At 38.5% G+C, this 26,651-nt stretch overlaps 1 protein-coding gene across 1 annotated transcript in view; it reads left to right on the top strand.

The window, feature by feature from the left end:
- Positions 1–26,651, top strand: part of OTOG (otogelin) — a 576,525-nt gene that overhangs the window by 329,387 nt on the left and 220,487 nt on the right. Inside the window, 2 exon segments of the mRNA XM_053689346.1 lie at positions 47–214; positions 17,121–17,399. Of these exon segments, the coding sequence (XP_053545321.1) occupies positions 47–214; positions 17,121–17,399 (447 nt within the window).

Here is a 26,651-nt window from a genome sequence, read left to right on the forward strand (position 1 = left end):
CACAGTACTTTTTATCATTTGTCATTACTTTACTTTCTTTTAATAGTTCTTGGGAAAGGTCCATATAAACTGGTCAGCTACTTGGACAGGAGTCTGATGCTGGCAGCCAAGCTGTCGGATGGCAGCGTTTTTCCAATGAAGGGAGAAGATTTGTTTCCAGAGCATACTTGTAGCTTTATGCTGACTCCAGGATTGTACAAACCCAAAGCATATGGTAAGATCACTAACCTGAAAATAAACTGTAAGCTCCTGTAATATCCATTTAATCTTGTTTTACTTATTCTGATACTGTGGTTACATTTTAGACATGGCTGAACATTTTATACCATATTTGTCATAAATCTAGACCTACTAATGTAGATATGTATCCTACTTGTAATCAAATAGTGACAAAACTCAATAAACACAAATAAATGTAAACTACTTATATATACACACACAATATATTATTATTATTATTATTATTATTATTATTATTATTAAAGGCTGTACAAGAATCAGCAGTACATATAATGGACATTACAGTGCGACAATTTCACGCTGTTCCATGTAATTTTAGCACTAGCGACCCTGCAATGCCATGTGCTTAAACCTTGCCGATGGGTTAAACACTTAGTTAAAGTATTACTGGAGATCCACAAAAAATTGCTGGTCCCCAGTGGACACAGCCACTGAGCCAATCTTCAGTGACAGTCACACTGCTGGGTCATGCGACTATATCTGCTGATTGGATCACCATTTGAAAACATTTGCGACCTGAGCTGTACTTGAAATATGTGTTTAACCTATTTGTGAGAGTTAAACACACGTATTACAGAATTACTAGTGCTAAAATTACCTACTCTAACAAATTAGTGCATGTCCCATTAATCTAGAACAATACATGTAATATCAGTATGGCTATTGTGCAAACAGATTCACACAAATGGTCCTGAAACATTTGAAAACTTAATAATGTCTAGATTAGAAATCACCACTTTTTTCTAATACAAATAAAAGTCTGTGGATTATTTGAATACCTTAACTTTCTGCACGTTGCACTGTACCATGAATATGACACTGCGGCACCACTACAATACAGACAATAAATCTAATGAGTAGCATTAAATGACTCTGTTTAATTGCTGCATTTCCATGGGCTCTCAGTCAGCAAATGTGCTCTGCATGCTTCAAGCTTCATTAGTTTCTCATCAATTTGTTATCTTGTACGGACACAGAATTATATTGTGCTCCAAATTCTATAAGCTCTAAACCGGGCACACTAACAGGCAACATATTTTGGATATCTAAACGACAGCACAGGTGAAATAATTAGCTGATTATTAACCATAGTTATTAAAGGGATATGAAACACAAAAATGTTTCTGTTCTGATTCAGACAGAGCAAACTATTTTAAAACTTTATTTACTTCTATAATCAATCAAACTTGCTTTGTTCCCATGTTATTCTTTGTTGAAGGGGTAGGTGTCTGGAGCTCTACATGGCAAGAAATAGTGCTACTATCTATTGCTCTTGCAGATGGATAACATTCTTGGATGCACGCTCCTGAGCTTACATCCCTGGTTTTTAGCAAAATATACCAAGAGAAAGTGGAACATTTGATAATAGTAACACATTTTAAAGTTGTTTAAAATCACAATGCTCTTTCTAAATCATGAAAGAAAAAATGTTGGGTTGCACGTCCCTTTAAGCTGCTCTCATCCAAGGTAACCCTGAAAATATGACTTGTTAGTTTGCCCAGATGACTAGAATTGAGAAAAGTCCTTGTTTTCAATCTCTGGTACAAGTACAATGCTAAGATAGGAAAGTACTTAGAATCTGGTCTATTGGGGACATATTATCATCATCATCATCAATTTTTATTATTATTATTATTATTATTATTATTATTATTATGTATTTATTTATTTGTATAGCACAGCAAATCCCAATAGTACTTTGAGGACTGCAGTTGATATAAATTTAGGTTGGGGTATCCCTGTGAGAACGTGTTAGCTAACAGATATTGTACTAATGTGTAACACAGTGAAAGGACAGAATCCATTTTAACCCTGCATAGCACAATATAGCTGCCTTTTGCCCCTACAAATCTGAAGTATGTGATATAGATTATAGAGTGAAGAGCTTGTTTTTAATATTGACTTAGCATTGTTTCATTTATTGTGATTTTATTATTCTATGTGATTTTATCGCCATCTATATCCGCATATGGTATGGATATTTAATATGTACTCACTGTTATCTTTTACATTTAATATATAAATATAACCTTCACAAATCTTTTGGCGCTCTTCACTCTATTATCTATATCAGATGCTCCTCAGGTGAGCTAGAACACCTATGTGTAGAGCGACTTAAGCATTGCCCAAAGCGCTTGGTCTGACTTTTTACTTACAAATCGGAAGTAGGTGTTTATTACCTTCAAAACTTTCTTTTCTCTATGTCTTCCATTTTGATAAGAAACGTGTGATCTGCATTGTTTGCTTATGCCTTGTTTGATCCTGCTGTAATTTATAAACTTTTCTAATTAGGATCATGTGACTGTTATTACCTTTAAATTGTATACTCTTAGCTTGTTACATCAATCTTGCTTGTGAGATCAGTGCCGCATGTGCAGTTCTCTAACAGCTAGATTACGTGTTTTGAGAGCTATAAAGAAATTAATGAACGCAAACGCCTGCCTACAGTTATTAACTCCTAATCTGCTGCTACCGATATTGCCGCTACCTAAATAAAATTATAAACCCCTAATCTGCCGCTCCCGAAATCGCCTCCACTATACTACATTTATTATCCCCTAAACTGCCAGCCCCCCACATCGCAACAAGCTAAATTAAACTATATTAACCCCTAAACCTAATCCTAACATAACCCTAACACCTCCTAACTTTAACATAATAAAAATATAGCTAAATTAAATTTACAATTATTAACTAAATAAACCTATTAACCACTAAGCCTTAGCCGCCAGCCCCCCACATCGCAACAAGCTAAATTATACTATATTAACCCCTAAACCTAACCCTAACTCTAACATAACCTCAACCCTAACACCCCCTAACTTTAACATAATATAAATATAGCTAAATTAAATGTACAATTATTAACTAAATAAACCAATTAACCCCTAAACCGTCAGCCCCCCCAATCGCAACAAGCTAAATTAAACTATATTAACCCCTAAACCTAAACCTACCCCCCAACTTTAACATAATTAAATTAGATCTAAACTAAATTTACAATTATTAACTAAATACTTACCTGTGAAATAAAACCTAAGCTAACTACAATATAACTGTTACATTGTAGCTAAGTTAGGTTTTATTTTTATTTCACAGGTAAGTTTGCATTTATTTTAACTAGGTAGACTAGTTAGTAATAGTTAATAACTATTTACTAACTACCTAGTTAAAATAAATACAAACTTACCTGTGAAATAAAACCTAACCTGCCTTACACTAAAACCTAACATTACCAAAAATAAAAAAACTATCATTACCAAAAAAAAGTAAACTAAATTATCCAAAAAAATAAAGATTAATCCTTTTCTAATACCCTTAAAAAAACACCCAAAATAAAAAAATCCTACTCTAGAATAAACTACCAAGGGCCCTTAAAAGGGCCTTTTGTAGGGCATTGCCCTGAGATAAACAGCTCTTTTACTTTAAAAAGAATACAAACACCCCCTAACACTATACAAACCCCCACCCCACAAACTACCAAGGGCCCTTAAAAGGGCCTTTTGGGGGGCCCTTAAAAGGGCCTTTTGTAGGGCATTGCCCTGAGATAAACAGCTCTTTTACTTTAAAAAAACACCCCCTAAAAATATACATTACACAAAATAACAAACAAATTACCAAAAATAAAAAAGAATTACAAATAATCTAATAGCCCTATCAAAATAAAAAAGCCCACCCAAAATAAAAAAACCTAGCCTACAATAAACTACCAATGGCCCTTAAAAAGGCCTTTTGTGGGGCATTGCCCCAAAAATATCAGTTCTTTTACATGTTAAAAAAATACAAGCACCTCCCCCCCAACAGTAAAACCCACCACCCAACCAACCCCCCCCCAAATAAAAAACTATCTAAAATAACCTAAGCTAACCATTGCCCTGAAAGGGGCAATTTGTATGGGCATTGCCCTTAAAAGACATTTAGCTCTTTTACCACCCAGACCCTAAACTAAACAAAAAACCCACCCCAAAAACCCTTAAACAAACCTAACACTAACCCCCGACGATCCACTTACAGTTGTTGAAGTCCCACTTGAAGGAGTCCTCATCCATGCGCCAAGAAGTCTTCATACAGGCGGCCTCTTCTGTCTTCATCCAGCCGGCAAAGTCCTCATCCATGCGGCAAGAAATCTTCAGTAAACAAAAAAGGGTTAATATTTCCTGCGCTATGTGTTTGTCAGGAACAGTAAGATTTATAGAGGTATGGGACGTGGTTACAGGAGCGCACACCTAATACAAACTAATAGGGACTTATATATAAAGCAGCTGTATGCTGTATACAGAAATACAATAAAAAATGGATAATTAAAAATGGATTGTGTATAGTAAATTATGCTGTAAAAAAGGTCTACCAAATTTTATAAAAAATAGCATTAATTTTAACAGCAGAAATATATATAGATGGACGATATATACAGAAATAAGATAGTTAGAAGGTAGGTTGGCCAACCCAGTATTATAAAACTGTAATATAAAACAATTTATGTGAAACAATTTTTAGATCTATATTTATAGATTAATAGTTAAAGATCAGTATTATTGATTTGACTATCTGCAGAAAGGTAGGTATACCAGTAAAATAAGTCTGTATTATTATTATTTTACTGGTATACCTACCTTTCTGCAGATAGTCAAATCTATAATACTGATCTTTAACTATTGATCTATAAATATAGATCTAAAAATTGTTTCACATAAATTGCTTTATATTACAGTTTTATAATACTGGGTTGGCCAACCTACCTTATTTCTAACTATCTTATTTCTGTATATATTGTCCATCTATATATAGTTCTTGTGCTGTTAAAATAAATTAGATTTTTTATAAAATTTGGTAGAACTTTTTTTACTGCATAATTTACTATATACAATCCATTTTTCATTATCCATTTTTTATTGTATTTCTGTATACAGCACACAGCTGCTTTATATATCATTCCCCATTAGTTTTTATTAGCTCACTGAGCGCTCCTGTAACCACCTCCCATACCTCTGGCAAGAAATCTTCATCCAGCCGGCGCGGAGCAGGTCCATCCTGAACACATTCGGCGTGGAGCATCCTCTTTATACGGTGTCAGCGGTACACTGAATCTTCAATGCAAGGGGCGCGATTCAAGATGGCGTCCCTTGCATTCCTAATGGCTGAAAAATTTGAATCAGCCAATAGGAATTAGGGCTGCTAAATTCCTATTGGCTATTCAAATCAGCCAATAGGATTTAAGCAGCTCTCATTCTATTGGCTAATTCTAATTATGGATTTCTTCATGATGGACCCGCTCCGCGCCCGCTGGATGATGATCGAAGATGCTGCCTGGATGAAGACTTCTTGCCGCATGGAAGAGGACTTTGCCAGCTGGATGGATACTTCAAGCGGGACTTCAACAACTGTAAGTGAATCGTCGGGGGTAGGTGTTAGGTTTTTTTTAAGGGTTTTTTTGGGTGGGTTTCTTGTTTAGTTTAGGGACTGGGCAGTAAAAGAGCTAAATGCCCTTTTAAGGGTAATGCCCATACAAATGCACTTTTCAGGGCAATGGTTAGCTTAGGTTATTTTAGATAGTTTTTTATTTGGGGGGCTTGGTTGGGTGGTGGGTTTTACTGTTGGGGAGGAGGTGTTTGTATTTTTTTACAAGTAAAAGATCTGATATCTTTGGGGCAATGCCCCACAAAAGGCCCTTTTAAGGGCCATTGGTAGTTTATTGTAGGCTAAGGATTTTTTTTTTATTTTGGGTGGGCTTTTTTATTTTGATAGGGCTATTAGATTAGGTGTATTTTTTTTTTTTTTTTATAATTTGTTTGATATTTTTCATAATTTAGTGGGGTTTTTTAAATTTAGTTCCACCTAGATTAAGAGTTTTGTGTTAGGCGAGTCTTGCAGGTACAGGTGTACCGCTCACTTTTTTGGCCAGACTTGGAAATACCGCAAATCCACTTACGTAAAGTGCGCATCCTCTTTTTTTCAATGGAATTTGCATAGCACTGGTATTACGAGTCTTCCAAAAAGTGAGCGGTAGACCCTCTCCTGTCAAGACTGGTACCACATTTTAAAGTCAGTAGTTAAGAGTTTTACACTACAACCCAGTAGCATAAAACTCTTAACTAAAGTGCTAAAAAGTACACTAACACCCATAAACTACCTATTAACCCCTAAACCGAGGCCCTCCCACATCGCAAACACTAAAATAAACATTTTAACCCCTAATCTGCCAAACTAGACATTGCCGCCACTATAATAAATATATTAACCTCTAAACTGCCGCACTCCCACCTCACAAACATTAGTTAAATATTATAAACCCCTAATCTGCCGTCCCTAACATCGCCGACACCTATCTACATTTATTAACCCCTAATCTGCCGCCCCCAATGTCGCCGCCACTATACTAAAGTTATTAACCCCTAAATCTAAGTCTAACCCTACCCCTAATTCCCCCTAAATTAAATATAATTTAAATAAATCTAAATAAAATTACTATAATTAACTAAATTATTCCTATTTAAAACGAAATACTTACCTGTAAAATAAACCCTAAGCTAGCTACAATATAACTAATAATTACATTGTATCTAGTTTAGGGTTTATTTTTATTTTACAGGCAAGTTTGTATTTATTTTAACTAGGTAGAATAGTTACTAAATAGTTATTAACTATTTAATAAACTACCTAGCTAAAATAAAGACAAATGTACCTGTAAAATCAAACCTAATCTAAGTTACACTAACAACTAACACTACACTACAATTAAATTAATTCCCTAAACTAAATACAATTAAATACAATTAAATAAAATTAGCTAAAGTACAAAAAAATACACTAAATTACAGAAAATAATAAACAAATTACAAGATTTTTAAACTAATTACACCTAATCTAATCCCCCTAACAAAATAACCCCCCCCCCCAAATAAAAAAAGCCCTACCCTTCACTAAATTACAAATAGCCCTTAAAAGGGCCTTTTGCGGGGCATTGCCCCAAAGTAATCAGCTCTTTTACCTGTAAAAAAAATTACAAATCCACCCCCCAACCCTACTCTAAACCCCACCCAATACCCCCTTAAAAAAACCTAATACTAACCCCTTGAAGGTCACCTTACCGGGAGAAATCTTCATCCAACCGGGCCGAAGTTCTCAACAAATCCGACAGAAGTGGTCCTCCAGACGGGCAGAAGTGGTCCTCCAGAAGGGCAGAAGTCTTCATCCAGACGGCATCTTCTATCTTCATCCATCCACGCGGAACGGGTCCATCTTCAAGACATCCGATGCGGAGCATCCTCTTTTTTCCATGGTGACTGAAGAATGAAGGTTCCTTTAAGTGACGTCATCCAAGATGGCGTCCCTTAGACTCCGATTGGCTGAGAGAATTCTATCAGCCAATCGGAATTAAGGTAGGAAAAATCCTATTGGCTGATGCAATCAGCCAATAGGATTGAGCTGGCATTCTATTGGCTGTTCCGATCAGCCAATAGAATGCCAGCTTGATCCTATTGGCTGATTGCATCAGCCAATAGGATTTTTTCTACCTTAATTCCGATTGGCTGATAGAATTCTATCAGCCAATTGGAATTGAAGGGATGCCATCTTGGATGACATCACTTAAAGGTACCTTCATTCTTCAGTCGCTGTGGAAAGAAGAGGATGCTTTGCGTCGGATGTCTTGAAGATGGACTCGCTCCGCGCCGGATGGATGAAGATAGAAGATGCCGTCTGGATGAAGACTTCTGCCCGTCTGGAGGACCACTTCTGCCAGATTCTTTGAGGACTTTGGCCCAGTTGGATGAAGACTTCTCCTGGTAAGGTGACCTTCAAGGGGTTAGTGTTAGGTTTTTTTAAGGGGGTATTGGGTGGGTTTTAGAGTAGGGTTGGTTGTGTGGGTGGTGGGTTTTAATGTTGGGGGGGATTTGTAATTTTTTTTACAGGTAAAAGAGCTGATTACATTGGGGCAATGCCCCGCAAAAGGCCCTTTTAAGGGCTAGTTGTAATTTAATGTAGGGTAGAGCTTTTTTTTTGGCGGGGGGGGGGGGGCTTTTTTATTTTGTTAGGGGGATTAGATTAGGTGTAATTAGTTTAAATATCTTGTAATTTGTTTATTATTTTCTGTAATTTAGTGGGGGTTTTTGTACTTTAGCTAATTTTATTTAATTGTATTTAATTGTATTTAATTTAGGGAATTAATTTAATTATAGTGTAGTGTTATGTGTTATTGAAACTTAGGTTAGGTTTATTTAATAACTATTCTACCTAGTTAAAATAAATATAAACTTGCCTGTAAAATTAAAATAAACCCTAAACTAGATACGATGTAATTATTAGTTATATTGTAGCTAGCTTAGGGTTTATTTTAATTTTGGGTGGGTTTTAGAGTAGGGTTGGTTGTGTGGGTGGTGGGTTTTAATGTTGGGGGGGATTTGTAATTTTTTTTACAGGTAAAAGAGCTGATTACATTGGGGCAATGCCCCGCAAAAGGCCCTTTTAAGGGCTAGTTGTAATTTAATGTAGGGTAGAGCTTTTTTTTTGGCGGGGGGGGGGGGCTTTTTTATTTTGTTAGGGGGATTAGATTAGGTGTAATTAGTTTAAATATCTTGTAATTTGTTTATTATTTTCTGTAATTTAGTGGGGGTTTTTGTACTTTAGCTAATTTTATTTAATTGTATTTAATTGTATTTAATTTAGGGAATTAATTTAATTATAGTGTAGTGTTATGTGTTATTGAAACTTAGGTTAGGTTTATTTAATAACTATTCTACCTAGTTAAAATAAATATAAACTTGCCTGTAAAATTAAAATAAACCCTAAACTAGATACGATGTAATTATTAGTTATACTGTAGCTAGCTTAGGGTTTATTTTATAGGTAAGTATTTGGTTTTAAATAGAAATAATTTAGTTAATTATAGTAATTTTATTTAGATTTATTTAAATTAAATTTAAGTTAGGGGGGTTAGGGTTAGACTTAGGTTTAGGGGTTAATATGTTTATTATAGTGGCGGCGAAGTTGGGGGCAGCAGATTAGGGGTTAATAAGTGTAGGTAGGTTACGTCGACATTTGGGGGCGGCAGATTAGGGGTTAATAAATGTAGGTGTCGGCGATGTTGGGGGCAGCAGATTAGGGGATCATAAGTATAATGTAGGTGGCGGCGGTATCCGGAGCAGCAGATTAGGGGTTAATAATATAATGCAGGTGTCGGCGATGTCGGGGGCGGCAGATTAGAGGTTAATAAGTGTAAGATTAGGGGTGTTTAGGAGCTAAACACTGCTTTTTTGCAGGTGTTAGACTTTTTTTCAGCCGGCTCTCCCCATTGATTCCTATGGAGAAATTGTGCACGAGCACGTTACACCAGCTCCCTGCTGACTTAAGCAGCTCTGGTATTGGAGTGCGGTAATGAGCAAAATTTTGCTCAACACTCACTTCTTGTCTTTTAACGACGGGTTTGTAAAAACCAGTAATACCAGCGCTGTCTGTAAGTGAGCGGTGAGCATAAACTGCTCGTTAGCACCGCATAGACTCTAACGCAAAACTCATAATCTAGCCGTTAGTTTTTATTTTTTTGTAAATAGATACTTTTTGTAATTTTCAGAGTAGTGTTAGGATTTTTTTAATTGGTAGTTTAGTTTATTTAATTGGTAGTTTAATTTTAGTTTAATAATTATAATAGTTTAATTGTTAATTTAAAATAATTTTTTTAATTTGTCAGGTAAGTTTTAATTTAATTTAAGATAGAGAAATTGAAATTTTAATATATAGTTAGGTGGTCGTTAGGTTTAGGGGTTACTAGTTTAATTAGTTTATTTCGTTGTGGGGGCTTTCGGTTTAGGGGTTAATAGTTTATTGTAGTATATTTCATTGTGGTGGGCTTGCGTTTTAGGGGTTAATAGGTTTATTATAGCGGCGATGTGGGCGGACGGCAGATTAGGGGTTAATAATATTTAAATAGTGTTTGTGATGGGGAGGGCCTTGGTTTAGGGGTTAATAGGTAGTTTATGGGTGTTTAGTGCACTTTGTAGCAGTTTAGTTATGAGTTTTATGTTACAGCTTTGTAGCATAAAACTCATAACTACTGACTTTAGATGGCGTTACGGATCTTGTTGTTTTAGGCTGTAACGCTCACTTTTTAGCCTCACCGCAAAACTCGTAATACTAGCGCTATGGGAATCCCATGAAAAAACATAATTTTTACGTGTGTGGGACTGACTTTGCGTACAGGCTAAAAGGTGTGCGGTACACCTATACCGACAACACATGTAAAAGCTGCAGTGCTGTTTTAACACTGAAAATGCCATCTTTTCAGCATTACAAGCCGCAACTCAAAACTTGTAATCTAGCTGTAAGTGTGCTAGTTCATAAGTGTAGGGAGTTATAACAAGGTATTAGTACATAAGTGTAGGGAGTTATAACAAGGAGTTAGTACATAAGTGTAGGGAGTTATAACAAGGAGTGTGTTAGTTCATAAGTGTAGGGAGTTATAACAAGGTATTAATACATAAGTGTAGGAAGTTATAACAAGGAGTGTGTCAGTTCATAAGTGTGGGGAGTTATAACAAGGTATTAGTACATAAATGTAGGGAGTTATAACAAGGAGCTAGTACATAAGTGTAGGGGTTATAACAAGGAGTGTGTTAATTCATAAGTGTAGAGAGTTATAACAAGGAGTTAGTTCATAAGTGTAGGAAGTTATAACAAGAAGTGTGTTAGTACATAAGTGTAGGGAGTTATAACAAGGAGTCTGTTAGTACATAACTGTAGGGAGTTATAACAAGGAGTTAGTACATAACTGTAGGGAGTTATAACAAGGTGTTAGTACATAACTGTAGGGAGTTATAACAAGGAGTGTGTTAGTACATAAGTGTAGGGAGTTATAACAAGGTGTTAGTACATACGTGTAGGGAGTTATAACAAGGATGTTAGTACATAAGTTTAGGGAGTTATAACAAGGTGTTAGTACATAAGTGTAGGGAGTTATAACAAGGAGTTAGTACATAAGTGTAGGGAGTTATAAGAAGGAGTGTTTTAGAACATAAGTGTAGGGAGTTATAAGAAGGAGTTAGTACATAAGTGTAGGGAGTTATAAGAAGGAGTGTTTTAGAACATAAGTGTAGGGAGTTATAACAAGGAGTTAGTACATAAGTGTAGGGAGTTATAACAAGGAGTTAGTACATAAGTTTAGGGAGTTATAATAAGGAGTTAGTATATAAGTGTAGGGAGTTATAACAAGGAGTTAGTACATAAGTGTAGGGAGTTATAACGATGAGTTGTTAGTACAAAAGTCTAGGGAGTTATAACAAGGAGTTGTTAGTACAAAAGTGTAGGGAGTTATAACAAGGAGTGTGTTCGTACATAAGAGTAGGGAGTTATAACAAGGAGTTAGTACATAAGTGTAGGGAGTTATAACAAGGAGTTAGTACATAAGTGTAGGGAGTTATAACAAGGTTTTAGTACATAAGTGTAGAGAGTTATAACAAGGAGTGTGTTAGTTCATAAGTGTAGGAAGTTATAACAAGGAGTGTGTTAGATAATAATTGTAGGGAGTTAAAATAAGGAGTGTGTTAGTACATAAATGTAGGGAGATATAACAAGGAGTTAGTACTTAAGTGTAGGGAGTTATAACAAGGAGTGTGTTAGTTCATAAGTGTGGGGAGTTATAACAAGGTGTTAGTACATAAGTGTAGGGAGTTACAGCAAGGAGTGGGTTAGAACATAAGTGTAGAGAGTTATAACAAGGATGTTAGTATATAAGTTTAGGGAGTTATAACAAGGTGTTAGTACATAAGTGTAGAGAGTTATAACAATGAGTGTGTTAGAACATAAGTGTAGGGAGTTATATCAAGGAGTTAGTTCATAAGTATAGGGATTTATAACAAGGTATTAGTACATAAGTGTAGGGAGTTATAACAAGGAGTTAGTACATAAGTGTAGGGAGTTATAACAAGGAGTGTGTTAGTTCATAAGTGTAGGGAGTTATAACAAGGTGTTAGTACATAAGTGTAGGGAGTTACAGCAAGGAGTGGGTTAGAACATAAGTGTAGAGAGTTATAACAAGGATGTTAGTATATAAGTTTAGGGAGTTATAACAAGGTGTTAGTACATAAGTGTAGAGAGTTATAACAATGAGTGTGTTAGAACATAAGTGTAGGGAGTTATATCAAGGAGTTAGTTCATAAGTATAGGGATTTATAACAAGGAATTAGTACATAACTGTAGGGTGTTATAGCAAGGAGATAGTACATAAGTATAGGGAGTTATAACAAGGAGTGTGTTAGTACATACATGTAGGGAGATATAACAAGGAGTTAGTACATAAGTGTAGGGAGTTATAACAAGGAGTTAGTACATAAGTATAGGGAGTTATAACAAGGAATGTGTTAGTACATAAGTGTAGGGAGTTATAACAAGGAGTTAAAACATAAGTGTAGGGAGTTATAAGAAAGAGTGTATTAGTACATAAGTGTAGGGAGTTATAACAAGGAGTGTGTTAGTACATAAGTGTAGGGAGGTATAACAAGTTGTTAGTACATAAGTGTAAGGAGTTATAACAAGGATTGGTTAGTACATAAGTGTAGGGAGTTATAACAAGGAGTTAGTTCATAAGTGTAGGGAGTTATAACAAGGAGTATGTTAGTACATAAGTGTAGGGAGTTATAACAAGGAGTGTGTTAGTTCATAAGTGTAGGGAGTTATAACAACGAGTGTGTTAGTACATACATGTAGGGAGTTACAACAAGGAGCTAATACATAAGTGTAGGGAGTTATAACAAGGAGTGTGTTAGTACATAAGTGTAGGGAGTTATATCAAGGAGTTGTTAGTACATAAGTGTAGGGAGTTATTACAAGGAGTATGTTAGTACATACGTTTAAGGAGTTATAACAAGGAGTTAGTACATAAGTGTAGGGAGTTATAACAAGGAGTTAGTACATAAGTGTAGGGAGTTATAACAAGGAGCTAGTTCATACGTGTAGGGTTTTATAACAATGAGCTAGTTCATAAGTGTAGGTATTTATAACAAGGAGTGTGTTAGTTCATGTGTAGGGAGTTATAACAAGGAGTTAATACATAAGTATAGGGAGTTATAAATAGGAGTTAGTACATAAGTGTAGGGAGTTCTAACAAGTAGTTAGTACATAAGTCTAGGGAGTTATTACAAGGAGTGTGTTAGTACATAAGTGTTGGGAGTTATAACAAGAAGTTAATACATAAGTGTAGGGAGTTATAACAAGGAGTTAGCACATAAGTGTAGGGAGTTATAACAAAGAGTTCATACATAAGTGTAGGGAGTTATAACAAGGAGTTAATACATAAGTGTAGGGAGTTATAACAAGGAGTGTGTTAGTATAAAAATATAGGGAGTTATAAGAAAGAGTGTTTTAGTACATAAGTGTAGGGAGTTATAACAAGGAGTGTGTTAGTACATAAGTGTAGGGAGTTATAACAAGGAGTGTGTTAGTACATAAGTGTAGGGAGTTATAACAAGGGGTTAGTACATAAGTGTAGAGAGTTATAACAAGGAGTTAGTACATAAGTGTAGGGAGTTATAACAAGGAGTGTGTTAGTACATAAGTGTAGGGAGTTATAACAAGGAGTTAGACAAAGGAGTGGACAACACAGAAACAAGTGCATTTAAATCTTCCTAAATTAACTGGAAACATGCTACACTTTCTAATGTCTGCATTAACCTTTCCCTCCCTTCTCCTTAAAGTCACAGCTCTTCCTCTCAGAAACAGCACAATTCAAATGTCCCCTTCTCGTCTACCTTCCCCCTCTACAATACACATGAACTCTCTTCCTAACTCACATCCCTCATCCAGCCATGCTTCACTGATTCTAAACTTAAACACTCGCATAAGACACATTCTCATCTCCTTTCGACACCTCATACACCTTGCCCACATAACCCTCTAAACCTCATTAGCTGCACCTCTGTTAGTACACCCCAATTCTCTTGTGCCCATTGGAATGCACGCTCTGTATGCAATAAGCTTATATCTATACACAACCTATTTATTTCACGTTTACTTAACCTGTTAGCCCTCACTGAAACTTGGCTTTCCTCCTCTAACACAACTGCTGTAGCCTCTCTGTCCTATGGCGGCCTGCACTTTAGTCACACTCCCAGACCTGGAGAAAAACAAGGAGGGGGAGTAAGAATTATCCTTTCTCCACACAGTACCTTTCACTGCATTCCTTCACCCCCTCTTTTGCCCTCTCATCTTTTGAAGTTCATGCTATTCACCTCTTCTCCCCTGTATCTCTTCGTGTTGCAGTTATCTATTGCCCCCCTGGCCCAGCATCACAATTTCTGGACCACTTTGAAGCCTAGCTTTCACATTTTCTCTCTTGAAATGTCCTTTCTCTTATCTTAGGGGACATCAACATACCAGTTGATAATCCTAACATGCCTGCTGCCTCTAAACTTCTATCCTTTACCACATCTTTTGGCCTTTCCCAGTGGAGAACATCTCCAACCCACTGTGAAGGCAACTCCATAGACTTAGTCTTCACTAATCTCTGTGCCGTTTCCAACTTCCTTAACTTCCCCTTTCCTCTCTCTGACCACCATCTACTAACTTTTTCTCTTACTCTAGCTACTACATCTTTGCAAGTCCCCAAACAACTGCTACCTTGCAGGAATTTAAATGACTTGGATCTCACAGACTTTTTCACTCAACTGAATCCTCTGCTCATCCCTCTCTTGCCCAAACCTTGTGGCTTTACAGTATAAATCGGCACTAAAATCAACACTTTAGAAAGCTGCACCCTCCACACTTCGACGTACATCAATCACTCGACGGCAACCGTGAAACACCAAACAGACCAGATATCTTCAGCGATGTTTACGGACTGCTGTACGGCAGTGGAGGAAATCACGCACCTGTGCTGATTTCCGGCATTATAAATTCATCCTTAAGTCCTACAACTCTACGCTCAGCCGGGCCAAACAAGTCTATTTCTCCTCCCTTGTTTCATTCAACCCCAGAAAGCTGTTCTCAACCTTTAACTCCCTTCTACGTCTGCCTGCACCCCAGCCCACTACCAACCTCACTGCTCAGATTATTGCTGATCACTTCAAAAATAAAATTGACACCATTCGAAAAGATATCTGCACCTCACACCTCTCAAACTCAGCAATCCTACCCACCTTCTTCTATTAAACAAAACTCTATGCTTCCTTCCTCTTGTAACAGAGGAAGAAGTTTCTGTACTCCTATCCTTGGCTCATCTCACAACCTGCCCACTTGACCCTATTCCTTCACAAATTCTTCCCTTTCTCTCTGCTTCACTAACCCGAACCCTAACTCATCTCTTTAACCAATCTCTCACTGCTGGCACATTTCCTGATACATTCAAGAATGCATCAATCATAGCAATCCTAAAAAAGCCCTCACTTGACCCCTCCACCCCTTGTAACTGTCGACCAGTCTCCATACTTCTCTTTGCTTTAAATTATTGGAACAACTGGTCTATAATAACTCAATTTCTCACAACTAACTCATTTGATCCACTACAATCTGGTTTCCGCCCTAAACACTCAACAGAAACTGCTCTTACTAAAGTAACAAATGACCTGTTATCAGCTAAAGCAAAAGACCACTACTCCTTACTAATTCTTCTTGACCTATCCGCTGCTTTTGACACAGTCGACCATCCTCTCCTCTTAAAATTACTACATTAATTTGGCATCCGAGACACAGCCCTCTCCTGGTTTGCCTCATATCTCTCAAACTGCTAATTTTTAGTTTCCTTTAACATATCTTGTGATCCTATGCCTCTCTCAGTTGGAGTACTGCAAGGCTCTGTCTTGGGCCCCTTGCTTTTCTCTCTCTATACATCTTCCCTTGGAAAACTTATAGCCTTCTTTGGTACCACCTATATGCTGATGATACCCATATCAATCTTTCCTCTCCTGATATCTCTCCCTCTTTACTCAACCAGATTTCCAACTGCCTCTCTGCAATTTCCTCTTGGATGTCTTCACACTACCTCCAACTCAATCTGTCCAAAACTGAGCTGCTTCTTATCCCCCGCCCCCCCTCTTGAGACATCCAACACCTGGCATTTCTCTGACAGTTGAAGACTCTATTCACAACACCTCAACCCAGGTCCGCTGTCTTGGAGTTACACTTGACTCAGAACTCACATTCAACCCACATATACAAGCACTTACCAAATCCTGCCGTTCACACCTACGCAAAATTTTTCAGAATTCGCCCCTTCCTTACTCCAAAAACTAGAAAAATACTAATTAATTCCCTCATTTTGTCACGCATTGATTATTTCAATCTACTTCAAAATGGCCAATCCTTCCAAAACACTGCCTCTCCTCCCTCCAATCTATTATGAATGCTTCTGCTAGACTCATCCACCTAAGTCGCCGATCTACATCAGCTGCTCCTCTCTGCCAGTCTCTACACTGGCTCCTCATACACTTCAGAATACAATTTACAGTATTAACCCTAACTTACGTTTTCAGAAAGAGGGAATCATAAATATTATTTGCTACTTTCTGAAATGCTTTTCTGTTTTGTTTTTAAAGTAAGAGACACAATAAGGATTATATATGAGTGGCTGTTGTATGTGTTTGTTATTCAGATATTTCCAAATATTGCTGCATTTATATTCACTAAAACTCTATGTTAAAATATAATTCCTATTCCTGGAAACCAAAACAAGTATCTTATGCCTGTATGTGTTCTTTGGTTCATAGATCAGAAGTGAATTTCTCTAATTCTGGGATACTCATTATTGCCTTTTATTTTTGTATATATTATAATTGTAGATCATTACTAGTTATGTGTTGCAGCTGGGGATGCACTTCTGTAAACTACTGAATAAAATGTGTATTTGTTGAGATCAAGGGGGAATATTTGCTAACATTATATTTTCCATTGTCCCCCAGATCGGAACTTAGTGTCATTTGAAGTTGCAGATCGTCCAAACTACTTCCTGCATTTAGGGAGAAACGGAACTCTTCTGATTTCCAAGTGGCAGAAGAATGAAGAATTTCAGAACAGATCAACATTTATAATCCACAAAAACACCTGGATTTCTGGGTACAATGCTTTTGAATGTTTTTCCAAACGTGGCTATTTTGTAAGAATTTCCACCGCCTCTATATACCTGACAAAATATCACCATTCTGTGGCATTCAGACTTTCAACGCTGTTTAGGTTTTCAGGTAAGAGTGGTCACCAAATTAATCTGATGTCCATATGTTCAATGACTTATGTATTTTATATTTGTCTTAAAGGGACAGTCTACCCCTGAATTTGTATTGTTTAAAAAGATTGATAGTCCCTTTATTACCCATTTCCCAGTTTTTGCATAAAAAAACTGTTATATTAATATAATTTTTACCTCTGTGATTACCTTGTATCCAAGCCTCTGCAGACTGCCCCTTATCTCAGTGAGCACAATGTTATCTATGTGACACACATGAAGTAGCACTGTCTACCTGTGAAAAGCTAATAAAATGCACTGAGATAAGAAGCGGTCTTCACGGCCTTAGGCATTAGCTTATCGCAGTTCTTTTGAGAGACATGAATTTTAGCCCATCAGTGCTGACTCATAAATAACTACATGGGAGTGAGCACAATGGTATCTATGTGGCACACATGAACTAGCAATGTCTAGTGGTGAAAAACTGACTAGCCCCTATCTTGTGGAACTCCTCTGCCATGCTCCACAAGAATCTCTTCTAGTTTTAAAAGTTTCAAGCGCTCCCTAAAGACTCTACTATTCTGGAAATCATACAACCTACACTAATGTTTCCTAACCCCAGTTCCTCTCCTCCATTGTTATCCCCTTGAATCCCCTTAGCATGTAAGCCTATGAGTCCAGCTGTTTGCAGATCACTCTCATGAGAGCTGACTACAAAAGTGCAACTCTCGGCAGGGCCCTCTACCCACTTGATCTCTATAAATATTACCTTGCATATCATGCCTATGAATATAGCGCTGCGGAATCTGTTGGCACTCTACAAATAACTGATAACAATAATAACAAATGCACTGAGATAAGAGGTGGCTTCAGTGGCTTAGAAATTAGCATATGAGCCTACCCAGGTTTAGCTTCCAACAAAGAATACCAAGAGAACATGGCAAATTTGATGATAAAAGTAAATTGGAAAGTGGTTTAAAATTACATGCCCTATCTGAATCATAAAAGTTTGATTTGATTAGACTGTCCCTTTAATTAGTTTAGAGGCTCATAAAAATTATTTTCTTTAAATGTATTACGTTTTCATTTTTCCCCCAAAAAAGGTTTCCCCTGTAAAGGTTATGCAAGTAAAATAATACATAGTTTCATTAAATCAAAGATTGATACTGCTTCTTAGTGTTAGTGCTTTCTAAGAGGATACACATATTTATTTATGGATGTGGTATAAACATGCATTTGGGTTCACACATATGCAGGCTCGCCAGAAACAGCAGTTATGAAGCAACGGTCTAAAGACCGCTGCTCCATAACCTGTCCGCCTGCTCTGAGGAGGCGATAGACATCACCACAAATCAACCCGATCGAGTACGATCGGGTTGATTGATAACCCTCTGCTGGTGGCCGATTGGCCGCGAATCTGCAGGGGGTGGCGTTGCACCAGCAGCTCACAAGAGCTGCTGGTGCAATGCTGAATACGGAGAGCGTATTGCTTTCCGCATTCAGCGAGGTCTGTCAGACCTGATCCGCACTATCGTATCAGATCCGACAGACCGTTGTTAAATAGGCCTCAAAGCTACAGAGGGTGCAGAGTAAAATTGTAGACCTCAATTTCCTCTATGTATTCCTTTTTTTATTTAATTTCTCTTGTTCTGGGTGTATGAAAAAGTAACCACCTAATGAGTTCAAGCCAGCGGACACCTTTGTGGTTTGGGGGTGATACAGTAATGAATAGGCGAGGGGTGTATCATCCTTGTGCTCCACCCTAGAACAACATGGCCCTAAATGATGTCCCTAGCAATCCCCACAAGCAACTCAGTGAGTGGTCCTCTTCAGCTAGCTGATCTGTTCTTCTCTATCTGGATCTAATCTACATAATCTATTTATATACATAGGATTGTAACACACATCCTGCTGACAAATGACCCACTTATGCTGTATGGCCTTATGGAAAAGTAAGGTTATGGCATATGAAAATGGGATTAAACACATAGTTAAAATGACATAAAACTCATTTTTTCCCCCATGACTGAGATAGAGCATGCAATTTTAAACAACTTTCCAATTTACTTTTATTAGCTAATTTGCTTTGTTCTCTTGGTTTCCTTTGTTGAAAAGCATACCTAGGGCACTGTTGGGTGCTAATATACCGATTGACAGTTACTCATATATGGTTCTTTTCATTGGCTCACTAGAGGTGTTCAGCTAGCTCCCATCAGTGAATTGCTGCTCCTTCAACAAAGGATAACAAAAGAATTCAGCAAATAAGATAATAGAAGTAAATTGAAAAGTTGTTGCTGCCGTAGAGCTGAATTTAATGATGTGTTTAACCTATGTGCAGGGGTTAAATACACGGTTATATGCAATTAACAATGCAATTTTCTTTTTACTATTTTATGTTCTTTGAATAAAGAGATTTAGGATGTGGAAATGGACACGCAAAATCATACAACTTTATTAATACTTTAAAGGGGCAGTAACGTCAAAATTAAAATTAACTGGATTGGATGGAGCCTAAAATTTTATGAAGGTTGCTTAGTTCTTTTGATATCCTTTGTTAAAGAATAATTATAAGTAAGCTCAGGAGGGTGCACGTTTGCTAGCCATCAGGTAGCAGAGTTTGCAACAATGTTTAAAGTAATGTTATACATAGTTACAAACACCAGTGCCAAAAAATGCTAAATGCACATGCACACTCCTAAGCTCTTATCAACCTACCTAGGTTTACTCTTCAACAAATTATATAAAGAGAAAAACATTTTTTTTTGCTTATATAAATTGAAGAGTTGTTCTAAAGGACGTGCTCTATCTGACACATTAATGTTTAACTTTACTATCAAGTTAGAAAAAGCTAGCGTGTTTAATAATGATGTGTTTAATTCCTAATATGTGTCAGAAACGAAACGCTGCTACAGTACAAAAAAGCCAAATCATAACAAAACTTGACATGCTCTGACGAAAAAGTCCAACTGTACGCTGTGCGTGTTATCCCGGCATTCAGTGTCAATATGAATCTGCTTTTGTTCTGTTGAGTGCCGTGAGGCCAGATTGATGCAGCTGTTTTGTGGCACACTCCATACATCCAAAAATGACAGATTGTGTCATTGCTAAATGCCTGTTGTCTCCTGCCTGGGGCCTTTAATCATGAAACTGCACTATATCTTATGCTGTATGTTAACAAAGTCATTAATGAACTGGTCTGTTGTCCTGAGAAGTAAACAGATCTAAGTGGAAGGAGTTTAACTTTGTTTTTGGCTCAAGGAAGATTCAGCTCTTATAAGTACAGAAAGTAAAGACTGGTAGGTTTCTTAAAAGCACAAAACTCCTGGGTGCAACTTCGGTAGTGTGGTTACCACTCGCTGTGCTATAATCTAAACTTCCTGTACCTGCAGCTCTCTTATTGTAACACATTACAGTAGCCAGTTGATAAAGCTCTGCATCTTTATACTGGAAGCCACCATCTTGTTGCACCCTGTGAGAGAAGCAGTGCGCTTCCCAGATTTGTGACATTACCGGCTTTTTGACACCTTTGTCAGGAACTTTAAGGTAGAACACACAATAGAAAGCGAAAGCTTTACATTTTTATAGGTTTTTTTTTTACATAGTTTAAAAGTAACATAATTTTAAAAAGCCCTCAGGATTCATTTATTTAAAAACATACACTGCAAAAATGTAAAGCTCCCACTCTGTATTGTGCACACGAAACTGAAGTACCCAATATGGCTTGTCGAGAAGACAGCAATATCACTGATCTGTGAATGTGTAATGGGGTGTGAGAATACGTAAACTCCAAGATGGCGGCGCCCAATGTGAGGGGACAGAGCTTCACTAATCACCACTTGTAAAGGGATAAAATAAAAAGAGAACAACTAAGAAGAGAGTGACAGGCGGGGAGGTAAAACAATAGCACAGTGAAACCAATAAACATGCTACTGTAGTTGTACCCAGCAGTAGTTCTATGTCCCTTTGGCACAAAAGAGGCTGGAGTGCATTCTGTGGAATGCAGACCTTGACTCTGCTACATGCTAGAGAGTGATTGGTAGATATGTGCAGTAGCAAGACCCTGACACACCTACATGCTAGAGAGTGATTGGTTAATATGTGCAGGAGCAAGACCCTAACACACCTACATGCTAGAGAGTGATTGGTTAATATGTGCAGGAGCAAGACACTAACACACCTACATGCTAGAGAGTGATTGGTTGATATGTGCAGTAGCAAGACACTAACACCTACATGCTAGAGTGATTGGTTGATATGTGCAGTAGCAAGACCCTGACACACCTACATGCTAGAGAGTGATTGGTTGATATATGCAGGAGCAAGACCCTAACACACCTACATGCTGGAGAGTGATTGGTTGATATGTGCAGTAGCAAGACGCTGACACACCTACATGCTAGAGAGTGATTGGTTGATATGTGCAGTAGCAAGACCCTGACACACCTACATGCTAGAGAGTAATTGGTTAATATGTGCAGGAGCAAGACCCTAACACACCTACATGCTGGAGAGTGATTGGTTGATATGTGCAGGAGCAAGACACTAACACACCTACATTCTAGAGAGTGATTGGTTAATATGTGCAGGAGCAAGACCCTAACACACCTACATGCTAGAGAGTGATTGGTTAATATGTGCAGGAGCAAGACCCTAACACACCTTCATGCTAGAGAGTGATTGGTTAATATATGCAGGAGCAAGACTCTAACACACCTACATGCTAGAGAGTGATTGGTTGATATGTGCAGTAGCAAGACCCTGACACACCTACATGCTAGAGAGTGATTGGTTGATATGTGCAGAAGCAAGACCCTAACACACCTACATGCTGGAGAGTGATTGGTTGATATGTGCAGTAGCAAGACCCTGACACACCTACATGCTAGAGAGTGATTGGTTGATATGTGCAGTAGCAAGACCCTGACACACCTACATGCTAGAGAGTGATTGGTTAATATGTGCAGGAGCAAGACCCTAACACACCTACATGCTGGAGAGTGATTGGTTGATATGTGCAGTAGCAAGACCCTGACACACCTACATGTTAGAGAGTGATTGGTTGATATGTGCAGGAGCAAGACACTAACACCTACATGCTAGAGAGTGATTGGTTGATATGTGCAGTAGCAAGACCCTGACACACCTACATGCTAGAGATTGATTGGTTAATATGTGCAGGAGCAAGACTCTAACACACCTACATGCTGGAGAGTGATTGGTTGATATGTGCAGGAGCAAGACACTAACACACCTACATGCTAGAGAGTGATTGGTTAAAATGTGCAGGAGCAAGACCCTAACACACCTACATGCTAGAGAGTGATTGGTTAATATGTGCAGGAGCAAGACCCTAACACACCTTCATGCTAGAGAGTGATTGGTTAATATGTGCAGGAGCAAGACACTAACACACCTACATGCTAGAGAGTGATTGGTTGATATGTGCAGTAGCAAGACACTAACACCTACATGCTAGAGTGATTGGTTGATATGTGCAGTAGCAAGACCCTGACACACCTACATGCTAGAGAGTGATTGGTTGATATGTGCAGGAGCAAGACCCTAACACACCTACATGCTGGAGAGTGATTGGTTGATATGTGCAGTAGCAAGACCCTGACACACCTACATGCTAGAGAGTGATTGGTTGATATGTGCAGTAGCAAGACCCTGACACACCTACATGCTAGAGAGTGATTGGTTAATATGTGCAGGAGAAATACCCTAACACACCTACATGCTAGAGAGTGATTGGCTAATATGTGCAGGGGCAAGACCCTAACACACCTACATGCTAGAGACTGATTGGTTAATATGTGCAGGAGCAAGACCCTAACACACCTACATGCTAGAGAGTGATTGGTTGATATGTGCAGGAGCAAGACCCGGACACACCTACATGCTAGAGAGTGATTGGTTGATATGTGCAGGAGCAAGACCCTAACACACCTACATGCTAGAGAGTGATTGGTTAATATGTGCAGGAGCAAGACTCTTACACACCTACATGCTAGAGAGTGATTGGTTAATATGTGCAGGAGCAAACCCTGACACACCTACATGCTAAAGAGTGATTGGTTGATATGTGCAGGAGCAAGACCCTAACACCTACATGCTAGAGAGTGATTAGTTGATATGTGCAGGAACAAGACCTTAACACACCTACATGCTAGAGAGTGATTGGTTGATATGTGCAGGAGCAAGACCCTAACACACCTACATGCTGGAGAGTGATTAGTTGATATGTGCAGGGGCAAGACCCTAACACACCTACATGCTAGAGACTGATTGGTTAATAAAACCTACATGCTGGAGAGTGATTGGTTAATATGTGCAGGAGCAAGACCCTAACACACCTACATGCTAGAGAGTGATTGGTTAAAATGTGCAGGAGCAATACCCTAACACACCTACATGCTAGAGACTGATTGGTTAATATGTGCAGGAGAAATACCCTAACACACCTACATGCTAGAGAGTGATTGGCTAATATGTGCAGGAGCAAGACCCTAACACACCTACATGCTAGAGACTGATTGGTTAATATGTGCAGGAGAAATACCCTAACACACCTACATGCTAGAGAGTGATTGGCTAATATGTGCAGGAGCAAGACCCTAACACACCTACATGCTAGAGACTGATTGGTTAATATGTGCAGGAGCAAGACCCTAACACACCTACATGCTAGAGAGTGATTGGTTGATATGTGCAGGAGCAAGACCCGGACACAACTACATGCTAGAGAGTGATTGGTTGATATGTGCAGGAGCAAGACCCTAACACACCTACATGCTAGAGAGTGATTGGTTAATATGTGCAGGAGCAAGACTCTTACACACCTACATGCTAGAGAGTGATTGGTTAATCTGTGCAGGAGCAAGACCCTGACACACCTACATGCTAAAGAGTGATTGGTTGATATGTGCAGGAGCAAGACCCTAACACCTACATGCTAGAGAGTGATTAGTTGATATGTGCAGGAACAAGACCTTAACACACCTACTTGCTAGAAAGTGATTGGTTGATATGTGCAGGAGCAAGACCCTGACACACCTACATGCTGGAGAGTGATTAGTTGATATGTGCAGGGGCAAGACCCTAACACACCTACATGCTAGAGAGTGATTGGTTAAAATGTGCAGGAGCAAGACCCTAGCACACCTACATGCTAGAGACTGATTGATTAATATGTGCAGGAGAAATACCCTAACACACCTACATGCTAGAGAGTGATTGGCTAATATGTGCAGGAGCAAGACCCTAACACACCTACATGCTAGAGACTGATTGGTTAATATGTGCAGGAGCAAGACCCTAACACACCTACATGCTAGAGAGTGATTGGTTGATATGTGCAGGAGCAAGACCCGGACACACCTACATGCTAGAGAGTGATTGGTTGATATGTGCAGGAGCAAGACCCTAACACACCTACATGCTAGAGAGTGATTGGTTAATATGTGCAGGAGCAAGACCCTAACACACCTACATGCTAGAGAGTGATTGGTTAATATGTGCAGGAGCAAGACCCTAACACACCTACATGCTGGAGAGTGATTGGTTAATATGTGCAGGGGCAAGACCCTAACACACTTACATGCTAGAGACTGATTGGTTAATATGTGCAGGAACAAGACCCTAACAAACCTACATGCTGGAGAGTCATTGGTTAATATGTGCAGGAGCAAGACTCTAACACCTACATGCTAGAGAGTAATTGGTTAATATGTGCATTAACAAGACCCTGACACCTACATGCTAGAGAGCAATTGGCTGATATGTGGAGGTGCAAATGTATATTTGTTCCTAACTGGTCGTATGTATTTTGCTTGCAGATATTTTTAAATGTAGTGAATAATGAATATGTGATGCATAAATAAATAAAAAAATGTCCCTTTTAATGTCACATTTTTTACATAAAGAAATGTTATACATGTGCAGGAGAAATACCCTAACACACCTACATGCTAGAGAGTGATTGGCTAATATGTGCAGGAGCAAGACCCTAACACACCTACATGCTAGAGACTGATTGGTTAATATGTGCAGGAGAAATACCCTAACACACCTACATGCTAGAGAGTGATTGGCTAATATGTGCAGGAGCAAGACCCTAACACACCTACATGCTAGAGACTGATTGGTTAATATGTGCAGGAGCAAGACCCTAACACACCTACATGCTAGAGAGTGATTGGTTGATATGTGCAGGAGCAAGACCCGGACACAACTACATGCTAGAGAGTGATTGGTTGATATGTGCAGGAGCAAGACCCTAACACACCTACATGCTAGAGAGTGATTGGTTAATATGTGCAGGAGCAAGACTCTTACACACCTACATGCTAGAGAGTGATTGGTTAATCTGTGCAGGAGCAAGACCCTGACACACCTACATGCTAAAGAGTGATTGGTTGATATGTGCAGGAGCAAGACCCTAACACCTACATGCTAGAGAGTGATTAGTTGATATGTGCAGGAACAAGACCTTAACACACCTACTTGCTAGAAAGTGATTGGTTGATATGTGCAGGAGCAAGACCCTGACACACCTACATGCTGGAGAGTGATTAGTTGATATGTGCAGGGGCAAGACCCTAACACACCTACATGCTAGAGAGTGATTGGTTAAAATGTGCAGGAGCAAGACCCTAGCACACCTACATGCTAGAGACTGATTGATTAATATGTGCAGGAGAAATACCCTAACACACCTACATGCTAGAGAGTGATTGGCTAATATGTGCAGGAGCAAGACCCTAACACACCTACATGCTAGAGACTGATTGGTTAATATGTGCAGGAGCAAGACCCTAACACACCTACATGCTAGAGAGTGATTGGTTGATATGTGCAGGAGCAAGACCCGGACACACCTACATGCTAGAGAGTGATTGGTTGATATGTGCAGGAGCAAGACCCTAACACACCTACATGCTAGAGAGTGATTGGTTAATATGTGCAGGAGCAAGACCCTAACACACCTACATGCTAAAGAGTGATTGGTTAATATGTGCAGGAGCAAGACCCTAACACACCTACATGCTGGAGAGTGATTGGTTAATATGTGCAGGGGCAAGACCCTAACACACTTACATGCTAGAGACTGATTGGTTAATATGTGCAGGAACAAGACCCTAACAAACCTACATGCTGGAGAGTCATTGGTTAATATGTGCAGGAGCAAGACTCTAACACCTACATGCTAGAGAGTAATTGGTTAATATGTGCATTAACAAGACCCTGACACCTACATGCTAGAGAGCAA

This window comes from Bombina bombina, chromosome 7, assembly GCF_027579735.1.
Source record: "Bombina bombina isolate aBomBom1 chromosome 7, aBomBom1.pri, whole genome shotgun sequence".
NCBI lineage: Eukaryota > Metazoa > Chordata > Amphibia > Anura > Bombinatoridae > Bombina > Bombina bombina.